The sequence below is a fragment of the Talpa europaea genome (genome assembly GCF_964194135.1).
Source record: "Talpa europaea genome assembly, chromosome: 9".
NCBI classification, from domain to species: Eukaryota; Metazoa; Chordata; class Mammalia; order Eulipotyphla; family Talpidae; genus Talpa; species Talpa europaea.
The window spans coordinates 11276756-11290422 of NC_140076.1; the positions used below are offsets into that span (position 1 = coordinate 11276756).

At 38.0% G+C, this 13667-nt stretch overlaps 2 protein-coding genes across 18 annotated transcripts in view; one reads left to right on the top strand and one right to left on the bottom strand.

The window, feature by feature from the left end:
- EIF4G3 (eukaryotic translation initiation factor 4 gamma 3) overlaps positions 1-13667 on the bottom strand; it is a gene marked incomplete at both ends in the record, with an annotated part of 137144 nt that overhangs the window by 68799 nt on the left and 54678 nt on the right. For all 17 annotated transcript variants that reach the window (XM_084241969.1, XM_084241978.1, XM_084241976.1 and 14 more), the window contains one exon: positions 386-474. In XM_084241969.1, the coding sequence (XP_084098095.1) occupies positions 386-474 (89 nt within the window). The remainder of the gene's footprint in view (positions 1-385; positions 475-13667) is intronic.
- On the top strand, positions 5108-5550 carry LOC311176447 (cystatin-B-like). The gene has a single exon (XM_084241987.1). It carries the CDS (start codon positions 5127-5129, stop codon positions 5421-5423), a length of 297 nt encoding a protein of 98 aa, XP_084098113.1. The 5' UTR covers positions 5108-5126; the 3' UTR covers positions 5424-5550.

A 13667-nucleotide genomic window follows, 5' to 3' on the forward strand; every position in this document is an offset into this window, starting at 1 on the left:
GACAGATTCAAAATAAATTTCCCTAAAATGTACCTGATTGTTTCTACCACAACTGATAATAACAGTAAAAAAATTATCCCCATTTTTCTTTTCGAGGCTAGTTTTTCCATCTAGTTAATACAAGGAAAAAGTGAAGTGAGAGGATGGAAGGCTTAGCAATATTGGTTCTTGCCATTTTAGAAAAGGTATTTTGAAAGAAAGACAAGAATTTAATGAAGTTGAACATGCTATTAAAATTTTCCTAAATGTCTAGAAATGGACTTGATATCTCAAGTCTGGCTTGTTAAACAGTAACTCAAGAAAGGGACAGAAGCCCACGCTTTTCTTAAGAAAATTACATAACTGCTAGGAGGATGATTTAAAGAGATTTACTGATGACCCTTACCTCCAATTCTGCCTCTAACACCTCTTCAGTGGTTCGGGTCCGATCTTTTGGTTTCTTCCACATCTTTGGTGCAGTTATAGCTGTCTGAGCTGAAATACAAGATCCGTTCCATTACTGCCCACTTTGAAGTCATGTTCAGAATATTAGGGCGAAATGATATCGGTAATTCAAACTTAGTTGCACAGAAGAGGGCTTCACCTATACTAAGAAGATAGACAGATCATAAAGTGAACAACTGTGCAGTTGTGGCCAGAGATTGCGATGGCAAATGTCTCAGGCACAAATTGTTCACATCAGCTCATACAACTTCCAAATGGTGACCTAGGGCCCTCCTACTTTACAGTTAAAACAAACCTAGGCATATAATTCAGTATGTGGTAAGTATCTTCTGTTTCTACTTCTACTGTTGCTTCTGCTTCTACTGTTTATCAATGATACCAGCTTAAGAAAATCACACTTCTCAGACCTCTGTATATTCAACTAGAATGTTATGAGTGAAATTGTATGATGAACTAAGGTTCTAATAAACTGCAAGAAACACTAAGTTCAATATTATGTTTTTAAAGCATTCTAAACAAAAGGACACTGATTAAGATTTCATTAGATAGAGAGTACCTCTACAACATTCAATTCTCACGTCAGATCAATACTTTTAGCCTACCCTGTATACTGCTGGGAGGCTGTTCTGGGGAAATCCTATCAGTGAGTGATATCATTTCCATAGGGAGTCAGCTTCAATGTTCCCTCCTGTAGAATCTTAATATATTCTGTTTGCTATGTGATATTTTGTTTAACAGAATATATTAAGAAGATTCTACAGGAGGGAACATATGAGTAAAGAGATAGCAGTGAGATAGCAGTGATGGGTGGGGAGAAGAGTTACAGAAAGGCCCCTTAATAAATAGTGATGTCATCAAAAGCGAATAAACACAAAGTTGAAGGAGACATTGAAGCTGACTCCCTATGGAAATATCACTCACTGATAGGATTTCCCCAGAACAGCCTCTCAACACTTTTTAAAGAATGACACATTATAAACATTTGCATTGTTGTGGAGAACAAGGAAGAGGAGACATTTAAAATGTCTCAAAATAATGATCATTCAAAATACTCTATAAATCTCCTTTGTTACACAGCTCAAACAGAAATTTTTCTATATCCTCCTCAGGGACCAAGAAACATGAACAAGAAAACATTATTAGGCTAGTATTATCCTTCCTTTGTGGCCTACTCAAGGTAAATCATTTTCTTAAAATATGGACCCTAGCTTATAGTAATTAATTGTGGGGTGGGTTTAAATTTGTTATTGCCTCATACTCTTATATTGAAAATGTATATTCCTATATAGTAAGATCCCACTTAATGTTATTGTTAGGTTCTTAGAAACTGTGACTTTAATGTAAACTACATAAAATGAAAATAGGAAAACAGGTCCATTTCATTAAAGTTGGCCAGAATTTCTTTTCTTCTCAGCAACCTTGTAACAAAACCACCTTCTAATAAGGGCCTGCTGGATGTAACTAATACTCTCTTTCCATTTTTTTTTTTTTTGATCTTCTGATTTTACAATAACAAGTCTTTCCTATGTGCATCTCTCCAAAATGCTTGTGACTAATTCTATTTAATCAGAATCCTTTTAAGAGTTATGGAGTTGTGAGGGCCTCCTGGGTGGTGCAGTGGTTGAGTGCTGGGTTGCGAAGCTGCCCGCAGCCTCTGCAGTGCTGGTTCGATCCCCGGCCACGGGGCGAGGGTCCCACATTGGCGCACAGACCTCTCCTGCCGCCCGCTGCTCCCCTCAGCAGTGTACTTCATCAGGCTGCCTGCTCTGCTCTTCCCTCTGGCTCTGGTGAATTCTCTCACCCTCCTGCGCTTCTGACTGTACCCAGTGCTTGTATAAATAAATAAATAAATCTTAAAAAAAAAAGTTATGGAGTTGTGGAGTATATTTTATTTCAAATTTCATTTCATTTATGCATGAATTCAGCTCTAAATGCCATTCATGGAGAAGAGGAAGATCACTTTTGGTGGGACTATTTGGTATCAAATATAAATTGAGGCGTTTTCTCTAAAGGAAAAAAAAATCAAAGATGTAGGTAAACTTTTCTTTCCTAGAATATATTAAATGTAGCCAACCCCAAAACATGAGCTAAACATTTCCTCCTCGAGTAACATAACACATTTTTCATGGGCTTGTTGTGTTTTTTTTTTCCTGAAATAAATACACACTGTGCAAACTTGTTATCTGTCCTTTTAAAGTTGTTACTTAAAGTTGTGACTTAAAGTTGTGACTTAAACTAAAGTTGTGAGAAAAACAAGTGAGAGAAAGCACAATACATTTTTAGGAGATACTGAGACATTTTAAAAACTGAACAGACATACACACACTCTTAGTTCTAGCAAGACTGAATCACAGCTCTTCTGCCATTGATAGAGAGGTGGGCGTGTTGGAGAGTAGACGGAGAGGAGAAAGGTAGGGCGAGGAAGAGACCAGAGAAGACAGTGACACTGATTCCTTGATATATAGAGCAATTAATGCCAAATAGTTAGAATAAAGAGATTAAATTTGAGACACTAGCTCAGATTTACAAATTCTTTCCTTTTTAGTTCATTTCTCCATTTCTAAGACCTACTTATTAGAATAGCCCTTATCAATACATAGGTCCAACTAAGAGATTGTCTCTTAAGTTACTGCCTCTTATTCTTAAATTATAGTATTTTGTACCTGAACTTAGTGATGCTTAAAGCAGTCTGTCCCATAAAATTTCAATTCTTAAAGGCACATTTAATTTATAAAATAAAAAAATAAGTAAATGCAAACAAACACTAGGCCAAGATTTTAGCAAAATTTTATAGTATTGTTAGAAAAATATTTTTCTTCAGAGTTTTATTTATAAAATGCCTAAAGTAAAATTCAGAAAAATTACTGGATACACAGATCAGTTTAATCACTGTGTTTTAAAACAGTTCTTTTTCTTTAGCAAGACATTTTTAGAATTTATATCAAGGATTACATCAAGCTAAATATGCTCCCATTGTCAACTCTCTGTATTCAACCCCATGAATACAGACCAAAAATTATGCCACAATAAAAAGGATGAAATCTTACATTTGCAACAACATGGCTGGCACGGGAGAGGATTATGCTAAGTGAAAAAACCAAAAGGAGAAAGACATATTCTGGATGGTTTCACTTGCATGTAGTTAAAAAACCTATCAAAGAATCGGTCAAAACCAAACGAGTAATAAACTCTTAACATCTGACTCCAAAAATAAGGCAACCAAAAGGGTAGGGTGGCAGGATGGGACTGGGGGAAGGGAGGGGACCAATGTAAAACGGTAGAGGATTATTGGGGCACTGATGGTGGGCAGGTTATGAAAATGTACATTTGTAGAGGTTTAAACTTATAACCCCAAAGCAGATACAATGATGTAAACCAACTTTACCTTGGGCATCCCTGGTGGCGCAGGGTTTAAAATCTCAGCACTATCAAGCTACTGCCAGCCACTGCATCATGAGTTCGATCTTCAGCCAGGGAGCTAACCCATACGGCGCAACAGACCTCTCCTGTCTCACCCACTGCGCCCCTCAGCAGTGTATTTCAGTAGATATGCCTGTTCTGCTTCCTACTCTGTCTCTGGTGAATACTCTCATCACTCCAGGAACCTCTGGCCTACACCCCAGTTCTTAGATGCATAAATAAAATGAAATCTTTAAAAAAAAAAAAAACAAAAAACAACTTTACCTCAATAAACATAATCTGGGGGAAAAAAAAAACCCCAAACCTGTTATATCTGGCAATGGCTCCCTTTTTAAAAAGAAAGCAAAATATTTACATTTTTCTGATTATCTCTAAGATACCGAACAAGTAAGCAAAAGAGTCCCTTGTTTTTCAATTATTTTTTATATGTGATCTACTGGCATCTAGTTGCTGCTCTTGCAAATTAAGAGCTAACAACTATCCCTTTTCAATGTAAGAATCATAAATGTATTGGATTTTATTGAATGCACGTTAAGTTTGCAAAAATAGTCTTCCTTGAAGTCAGAGGCAATTGGGATATACAGAGAAAAACTACTCTGTAAAATGGTAGCTCATATAGGGGCAGAAAAATCAAGAGTTACTGAGATGGGATATAATGCATCATGAGGACGTACTCTGCATAAAAACATGCACTAGAACATACATTCTCTCTTTTCCTTTGCAAGAGTTAGCTCTTAGAGAAACTCCAAGAAGTTAAATCATGATTTAGTTTCAAATCCTGACTTTCAGAGATGACAGAAATGTTGCATAGTAAGTATACGAATGACAAACATTACTGCTATCACTTGCATAATGCTACCTCTGATCTAGATAATTCTCTTTCAGTCCTATCAGTCACATTTCCTGTAAATATGCAGAGACTATGACATAGTCTTAAGACATAGAAAACTTCCCATAAATAGGGAGTGGGTGCTTGGAGGGTAGAAATTTAGCAAGGAATGATGGAAAGGATTAGCTTATTTACATATTTTCTACAAGCAGGCTTTTTTAATGAAAAATATTTATGACATGCATTTTTCTTATCCTAAAAAAAGATAACAGCCACCAAAGAACACTAACAAAATACAGTACAGAGTTGAAAAACAATGTCTTATCTCAGAGATACTAGGAGCACTTTGGGCTTTTTACTTGCCTGCACTTCTTAAAATTAAGCATTGTAGCCCCGCCCGCCGCCCCCGCCGCGAGCGCGCCCCGCCGGCAGGATGATGTGCGGCGCGCCCACCGCCGCGCGGCCCGCCACGGCCGAGACCCAGGCCATCGCCGACCAGGTGAAGGCCCAGCTGGAAGAGAAGGAGAACAAGACGTTCCCCATGTTCAAGGCCGTGGAGTTCAAGAGCCAGCTGGTCGCCGGGAGGAACTTCTTCATCAAGGTCCAAGTGGGCGAGGAAGACTTCATGCACCTTCGGGTCTTTCAGAGCCTCCCCCACGAAAACAAGCCCCTGTCCCTGTCCAGCTACCAGACCCGCAAGACCCGGCAGGATGAGCTGTCCTACTTCTAGCCCCGGGCTGAGGCCGCGCCCCCCGCCACGTTCCCATGCTCTGCCCGCTGCAAGGCCGTCCTGGTCACAGTTCCTTTTGGGCTTCCCTCCCCCTCAGTGAGCTCCAGAATACAGTAGTTTCTTAACTCTTTAAAAAAATAAATAAATAAATAAAATAAAATAAAATTAAGCATTGCTCTTTTATTATTTTTGCTGAACATCACTGCATTTTTAAAAATTTTCTGAAGTGATATTGGTTTATAACATTATATAAGTTTCAAGTGTACGGCTTTATAAATCAACATTTGTATATACCAAGTAATTCTAGTTTCACCCTCTTTCCAGCATTTAAAAGTTACATTATAGATATAATGTCTATTTAGTTTTGTAATCTTTTTTTAAGATTTATTTATTTATACAAGCACTGGGTACAGTCAGAAGCACAGGAGGGTGAGAGAATTCACCAGAGCCAGAGCGGGGAGCAGAACAGGCAGACTGACGAAATACACCGCTGAGGGGAGCTGCGGGTGCACCAGGAGAGGTCTGCGCACCATGTGGGACCCTCGCCTGCGGCCGGGGATCTAACCGGCACTGCAGAGGCTGCAGACAGCTTCGCAGCCCAGCACTCAACCGCTGCACCACCTGGGAGGCCCTCTAATCTTTTTTAAGTGAACTGCTTACAAGAATTTAAACTTTTGTAGTTCTGATGTTCCAGTGAGAACTGTCCCAACAAATCAACTATGTCAAAATTCCTGCATATTCAATCTTCCACATTTTTATTAAGCTGGTGAAGTTATGAAAAGAATAATATGAAAGCTAGCAAATCATGAGGTGAATAATAACAGGCAATGAAGTACTATAAAAGTGTTAGTTAAACATGATTTTAAAATTAACTCATCTAGGGGCCTCCCCAGTGGTGCAGTGGTTGAGCACTGGGTTGCAAAGCTGCCTTCAGTCTCTGCAGCGCCGGTTCAATCCCTGGCTGCTCCCCGGCCACCAGAGGAGGGTCCCACATGGTGCGCAGACCTCTCCTGCCGCCCGCTGCTCCCCTCAGCAGTGTACTTTGGTCCTTCTGCCTGCTCTGCTCCCCACTCTGGCTCTGGTGAATTCTCTCACTCTCCTGCACTTCTGACTGTACCCAGTGCTTGTATAAATAAATAAAAATAAATCTTAAAAAAAAATTAGCTCATCTAAATCAAAAGTAGAAAAAGGAAAAAAACTTGACTGAGTAGTCTTTAGAAATTTCACATTGGAGTTAAACTGCTGAAGTTTCACATCTACTGCCAGAAACTAAGTCACAGTAATGATTTTTTATGAGCTACTTCTAGCAGCAATATCTGGCTATTTGCAATTAGGCTAAAAAAATTTTTTTTAAAAGATTATGCTTAGGTTAAAAGACAAAAAAGTAAAACAAGATTATATCCACATTACAAGTATATAAAATATTTATGTAAAGGCTAGAAGGAAATGCAGAAAAATTAATGCTAATATTCAGACTACAATTTGAATAATGGATGACTTTCTCTGTCCTTCAATCTTTACAAGAATTTAAAATTGGAAGAACTGATTTTCACTATATGACTGAAGTACAGGTGTTCTGTCCCAGATTATAGGTCAGACTGCTCTGTGTTAGAATACTATGGAATCATTTTTTAATGTGCTAATTTTCCTGGGAATGTTATTATTTGCATATGCTTTTTGATCTCCAGAGGAATTGGAGAATTTATGGAGCTTTTAGAAAGCATTAGTTTTGTACTGACAATGGAAAATCATTACACGTAAGTTATAAGAATGTTAAGAGTGAGACCTCTCCTGATGCCTGCTGCTCCCCTCGGCAGTGTACTTCGTCGGTCTGCCTGTCCTGTTCCCCGCTCTGGCTCTGGTGAATTCTCTCACCCTCCTGCGCTTCTGACTGTACCCAGTGCTTGTATAAATAAATAAATAAATCTTTAAAAACAAAACAAAACAAGAATGTTAAGAGTGATTATGTATGAGAGCTAACCTTTTCATCTCAAGGTATTTCATTAGTTGTACAACATAGTTTTGAAAACAACTTTTATTCAAGATACCTTGTTGGTAAACAATGTTATTTCTCTTTACTAGATCATTACTCATTTCTCACTAGTCAGGTAAGGTGCTCATTTTCAATTTTCTTCTGGTGTCAAAAAGGAAGACCTTTTACATTCTCACTTTTCTTGGGTCTTTATGAAGTTATAAATCCTCCATCCCTTTGAATATGTGAATGTGGATGGGAAAAAAATTTGAACATCAGTGAGTCCACAATGCTGCAGTTTGCACAGTACTAAGTATGCTTTTCAGACCTGTATTCAATTTAAGGGAAACACAGTTGAGGGGTGGGGTGGGTGTCTCAAAGTGGACCAGAGTATGTAATGTGTAGGAAAGTACACAGGATTGAGGAGGTGAAATACTGTGCATCAGCACATCTCCTTGTCTGTGTGCCCTCTGGGGTCTGCTGATGATGCCCAACAACCTGAATGGCTGTCAAAGTGGATTCCAGAGTTTATTTGCTCGGAAGAAACTAGCTTTTCAAGTCACCTGGAAAGCCAGTATTGCTGGTTCAAGCCTGAGTAGCAGCTGCTATTGTTCAGCTATTGAGGAAAGGCGGGGTTCTCTGCTCATTGTGCTCTCGCCTCATCTTGAGGCGGTGTGGACTCAATGGGAAACTGACTTCCCTGTGAAAGTTTAAAATGAATCAGAAGTTTATTGTGTATGATTTTTAAAACTAAACTTCACTTTTTCAGAAAAGAAAAAGGCAGAAGATCTGAAAAGACATTTTTCCAAAAATGATACCCAAATGGCCAACAGGCTAATGAAAAATGTTCATATCACTCATTATAAAGGAAATGTAAATGAAAACCATAAGAAGGTATCATCTCAGACCTAAGAGAATGGCCAACACGAAAAAGACCAGAAACAAACGTTGGCAAGGTTGTGAAGAAAAAGCAAACCTCATATGCTGTCACATCATGGAAGTTTCTCAAAAAGTAAAATACAAATCTACCATATGATCCAGCAAACCTATTTCTAGATACCTCGCCAAAGAATATGAAAAGACTAAGTTGAAAAGATACATGAATCTTTGAGTTCACTGCAGCACTCTTTGCAATAGCCAAGATATGGAAATAGCCCAAGTGCCCTATGCAACAAGATGGATGGAACTGGAGGGGAACAGGCTAAGCGAAATAAGTCAGAAGGAAAAAACAAATAATGAATGATTTCACTCATGTGGGATCTAGAAAAATAGACAAAACTAACAAAAACAAATCCTTGGACTGTGATGACAGAACTGAGGTTACCTGTCATCAAGCTATTCAGTCAGATGTCTCACACATGGGTCAATGTCATTCACATCAAAAAAAGGGGGAGGGGAAAGTAGAAACAAAGGGTAGAGGAGGAGATTGTTAGCAATTTATGGTAAGTATGGTTTAGTGATGTATACTTGAAGATGCATAAACCTGTACTCCCTAAAACATATACCATGTTGTAAAACCAATGGTACCTTTTTTTTTTTTTTTTTGGTGGGACCCTCGCCGGCGGCCGGGGAACAAACTGGTGCTGCAGAAGCTGCGGGCAGCCTCTCAGCCCAGAGCTCAACCACTATGCCACCAGGGGAGGCCCCAATGGTACCTTTTAACAAAATAGTACTAGATGACTCATTGCAGCGTTATAAAGAGTATTAGAAATTACCAAAAACAGACTAATAGCTATCTCTGAAGTTTGAAAAGCCATGTTTCATGAGATAATTATCATTTGAATTAGATTAAAAAAAAACTCAGCTGCAAAATTTGTAGTAAAATTTATTTTAGGTACAAGTAATTCATACTCATGGGCAAAAAAAATATCAGAACAAATAAAGGTGAAAAAGTTTTTTCCTTCCCTTCATATTCCCAGGTATCTCTCCCCAAAAGAAACCATTAAGTATTTCTTACTTATCCTCTAAAAAATACTCATGTACATATACATATAATCATACATAGAATCATATGTGTGAATGAACATACAGTCTTTTCAAGTTTTTCACACTATACATGGTATTCTGTACCTTGGTATGATTTGAAAAGAGAGTAGACTCCATTTGTAACAAGTACAAAAAGCCACACTTTGGTTATAACATGATTTAATGTGAACTGTATAATTAATGACATCTTTACTATGTAATATCACATTTCAAACGGAATGTCTATATAACCAGATATACTGACTTAAATATTAATAACAATTCAAATCTTGTTTGAATTCTGTATTTAATAATAATGGTTAATAAGTACTAATTTAAATTATGGCAGCCCTGGGACTCACAAGTATTTGTGGAATCAATTAACAACTGCTAATAATATTATTGTAATAAAACCCCTAATAGGTACAGGATATTATCAAATATCTACCTGAATATCGAATGTTATCATAGTGACTTCTGTTTTTATTTTTTAAATGGTGTATTAGGCACTAAGGTGCAGCTTAGGTTACATGTATGGATTCTGGACCACACAGAAATGTGGTGAGGGAGATATCATATTTACAAGAATTATTTTAAATTTTGATTGCTGAAGTTTAAGATTTATTTACAGGATATTTAGTTTGACATATAAGGCAATACAGAAAAGTCATTATGATTAGTGGCTATGGAACTCTACCATTACTAGCTGTATAAATCTTCTCTGTGCCTCAGTTTCCTCTTCTATCAAACAGGACAGCAGGGAAGTTGTGAGGATCAACAAAGTTAATAAACAGTGCTGATAAATTTCCTATTAGAAAATACATTTATCAGATTAAAAAAAAAACTAATCAATCCACACCAACAAAAATCTGTCCTGAATTGGCACAATTATATTTATGTGTTAAGAGTCAAGGAATTGTTAAAATAGAAAATTTTGTAAATAGTCATATTAAAAACTGTATTTTTAGCAAGTTCAAGAATATGGCCTAAATTGAGAAGATAGCATATCAAAGCAACAGTGTGGGAACTGGCACCTAGCAGTGGGTGTGCAGGATTGGCCAAAAAAGAAAAGAGGGAGAGATGATTGCTCACAAAGGGTCTGCAAGGATGACCTGAGAGTCCATATTTTACATCTTCAAAACAAATAATTCTGTTCTATAACTTCCAAACAAATGCAAACAGAAATAATGTTAATTTTCTGGATTGCTCTAAGAAATAGGTGCTGAAATACTTCAATGCAGAGAGAATGTCAGCGGTTAATAACATGAGAGTCTGTGAAATGGACTAGAAAGTAGAGGGGGTTGTACAAATGGAGTAAATGAGTATCTGGAAGGACAAAAAAGGCCCAAGACAGATCCTGGGTAGAAGCCATAAAAGGACTTAGAGAATATGATTCCAGTGAAGCAACAATACAAGACACTACAAGACAAAATTACATACAAAAGAAATTCAATTTCTTCAAATTGCTTCTAAGACACAGATCCTTCATCTGTTTCAATCACAAATAATGACCTCATTTCCCTAGCACAGTCAGGTGTTCCACATTTGTGACATCAACAATGCGCATAGAATGTTACTACAGTGGTAGTGCGTTTAATACCTAGCTGAGAACAACTCCTCAAAACTCAGGTAAGATATAGCTACTAGCAAAACGATTAGGTGGACTAAAAATAAAAATAATACACAGTCCACACATCAAAGGGCAAAGCGGTTTTTTGGTTGTACCCAATATTCCTTTATGCCTGGTATGACAGATTATGGTGTTCAATTATGAAACCTAATTACTGAATTTCTAAGCTCTAACCTCCCAACTCTGATTCATTTTTAACATTAAGCTTTTAGCATTCAATTCCTAGGCTGGTGTCTCTGATAGATCATTACATAAATGTTGATAGCACAACCACTCATACACCTATTCATTTTTTTAATAGCGATACTGAGATATAATTCACATAAATTATGAATGAAACATGTATTTAGTGATTTACAGCACAGTGACAGAGTTGTGCAACCATCACCACCAAGTCTGGAAGATTTTCATCACCCCTAAAAGAAAGTCTGTATTCTTTAACTTTTCCTCCTCACTTCATCCCTGCCCAGCCCTGGCAACCACCAATCTATTTTCTGTTGCTAAAGATTAGCCTATTCTAGACCTTACATATAAATGGGATTATACAATATGTGTTCTTCCATGCCTTTTTAAACTTGGAATAATGTTTCCAATGCTCATTCATATTGTAGCATATATCAGCACTAACTCCCTTTAATGGCCAGATAACATTGTTTTCTCATTTATCAGCTGATGGGCACTTTCCCCATTTTTAGCTGTTCTATTCATTTTTTCCCAGCCTTTTGTTTTCTTTTTTTGCCTTTCTTCCTAATTTTTTTTTTTTATAGAGGCATGTTTTATTTATTTATTTATTTGTTTGCTTGTTTGTTTATACATGCACTGGGTACAGTCAGAAGCGCGGGAGGGCGAGAGAACTCACCAGAGCCAGAGCAGGCAGAAGGACCAAAGTACACTGCTGAGGGGAGCAGTGGGCGGCAGGAGAGGTCTGCGCGCCATGTGGGACCCTCCTCAGGTGGCCGGGGAGCAGCCGGGATCGAACCGGCACCGCAGAGGCCACGGGCAGCTTCGCAACCCAGCACTCAACCGCTGCGCCACCGGGGAGGCCCCTCTTCCTAATTTTTTACTCCCAACCTAACCAGTTATTGAATGATGCTTTTACTATCCTCCCTCTACTTTGTGGATCCCTTAAGGTTTTTAATAAATGCTATAGACTCGTCTAGAAATTCACTGTTCTAAGCAGCCCTTCTCCCTTCCAAATGACAGCAGAGGTCACTTAAGATATGTGATTAAATGAGATGGGGGGGGGGCGCCTCAGTGGTGGTGCAAGGGGTTAAGTGTCAGCACAATGAAGCAATCTGCAACTATTGCAGCATGAGTTCCATCCCCGACCAGAGAGCTGACCCACATGGCACAGCTGACATCTCCTGTCTTGCCCATTGCTACCCTCAGCAGTGTATTTCAGTCAGTCTGCCTGTTGTGCTCCCCACTGGATCTCTGTTGAATCCTCTCACTCCCTGTACCTCTGGCCTATACCTCAGTTTTTCTATGCCAAAAAAAAAAAACAAAAAAAAAAACAAAAAAAACAAACCAACTTTGTTCCATTTCTTTTTTATTGATCTTAGAATAAAATCCCACATCCTTGAGTTTTGAGCTGAGAAATTTTGTAACAGAAAGGCCATAAAAATAATGTCTGGGGGTAAAGAACATGAATTTATACAGGCACTTAATTCACAGTAGTGTGACCAGTCTATTGGAATTCAAGAGAGAGAAGATGGGGTATAGCACTGTTCCCCAAAAGGAAAAAGGATTAGGAAAAAACCCACAAATTTTGGTATCCTTCATCTTCCATCTTTGCTTAAATCTCATCTTTTTAAAAAATACCAATCCAACATTCCTTACCAAGCTTATTATTTTTATATAGCACTTACAACTTTCTAACATAAAACCTAGGCAGACATCTTTGAATTCTTCACTGATGAATTTCAAGTGCACACCCTCATCAACTATTTCTGCTGAAAACAGGTGCTTTCACATCTCCCTTTGAACCAAGGTCACATGCATAAATGATTAATCCCTAAATCCCAAAATGTAAAAGAACTTTACATCAACGTGGAAAGCATGTTAGAATAGAAATTTGAAGTAAAAGAATACATGTTTGCACAACTCTTACTGTGCCTGAGAAATCCAAGTTCCCAGGAGTAATTGCTTAAATCCTAAGATTAGTTCTTGAGATGGCTGAAAAAAGACTGAATAAATGTAAAAAAGTAAAAAGACTATTATGATTACAACTAAATTGCCAAGTACTTATAACAGAGCAATAGGAAACATATCTTGTACATTTTTCTGCAATAGAGAAAATTACACTGACTAGCTATTGATAGCTATTAGAAATAGCTATCGTGACTAATGTGTGCAAGATAAAGAAATGGATATTGGAGAAAGTAAGTTTTAGCTAGACTAGGTTTTCCTGAAGAGAATGAAAGAACAATACTACCCTAAACCATCTTGATTATCCAGTCTGGAAAAAGCATTTAAGTACAAATGATAGTTGTTTTTTGGGGGTCTGAGTGGAGGTGCAGAGAGGGATGGTGGGTTAATTACTAAGTCTGGTGCAGTGAGCTAATTCTGAACCAAGAAGCTCTTATAGAAATATGTATTGACTAAGGCTTCCCTGGTGGCACAAGGGGTTAAGCACTGCACTATGAAGCAATTCACAGCCTCGATCCCTGGCTGGCCA

Excerpts from the sequence above, each read along its gene's own strand:
- LOC311176447 (XM_084241987.1), top strand. The coding sequence starts at position 5,127 with ATGATGTGCGGCGCGCCCACCGCCGCGCGGCCCGCCACGGCCGAGACC.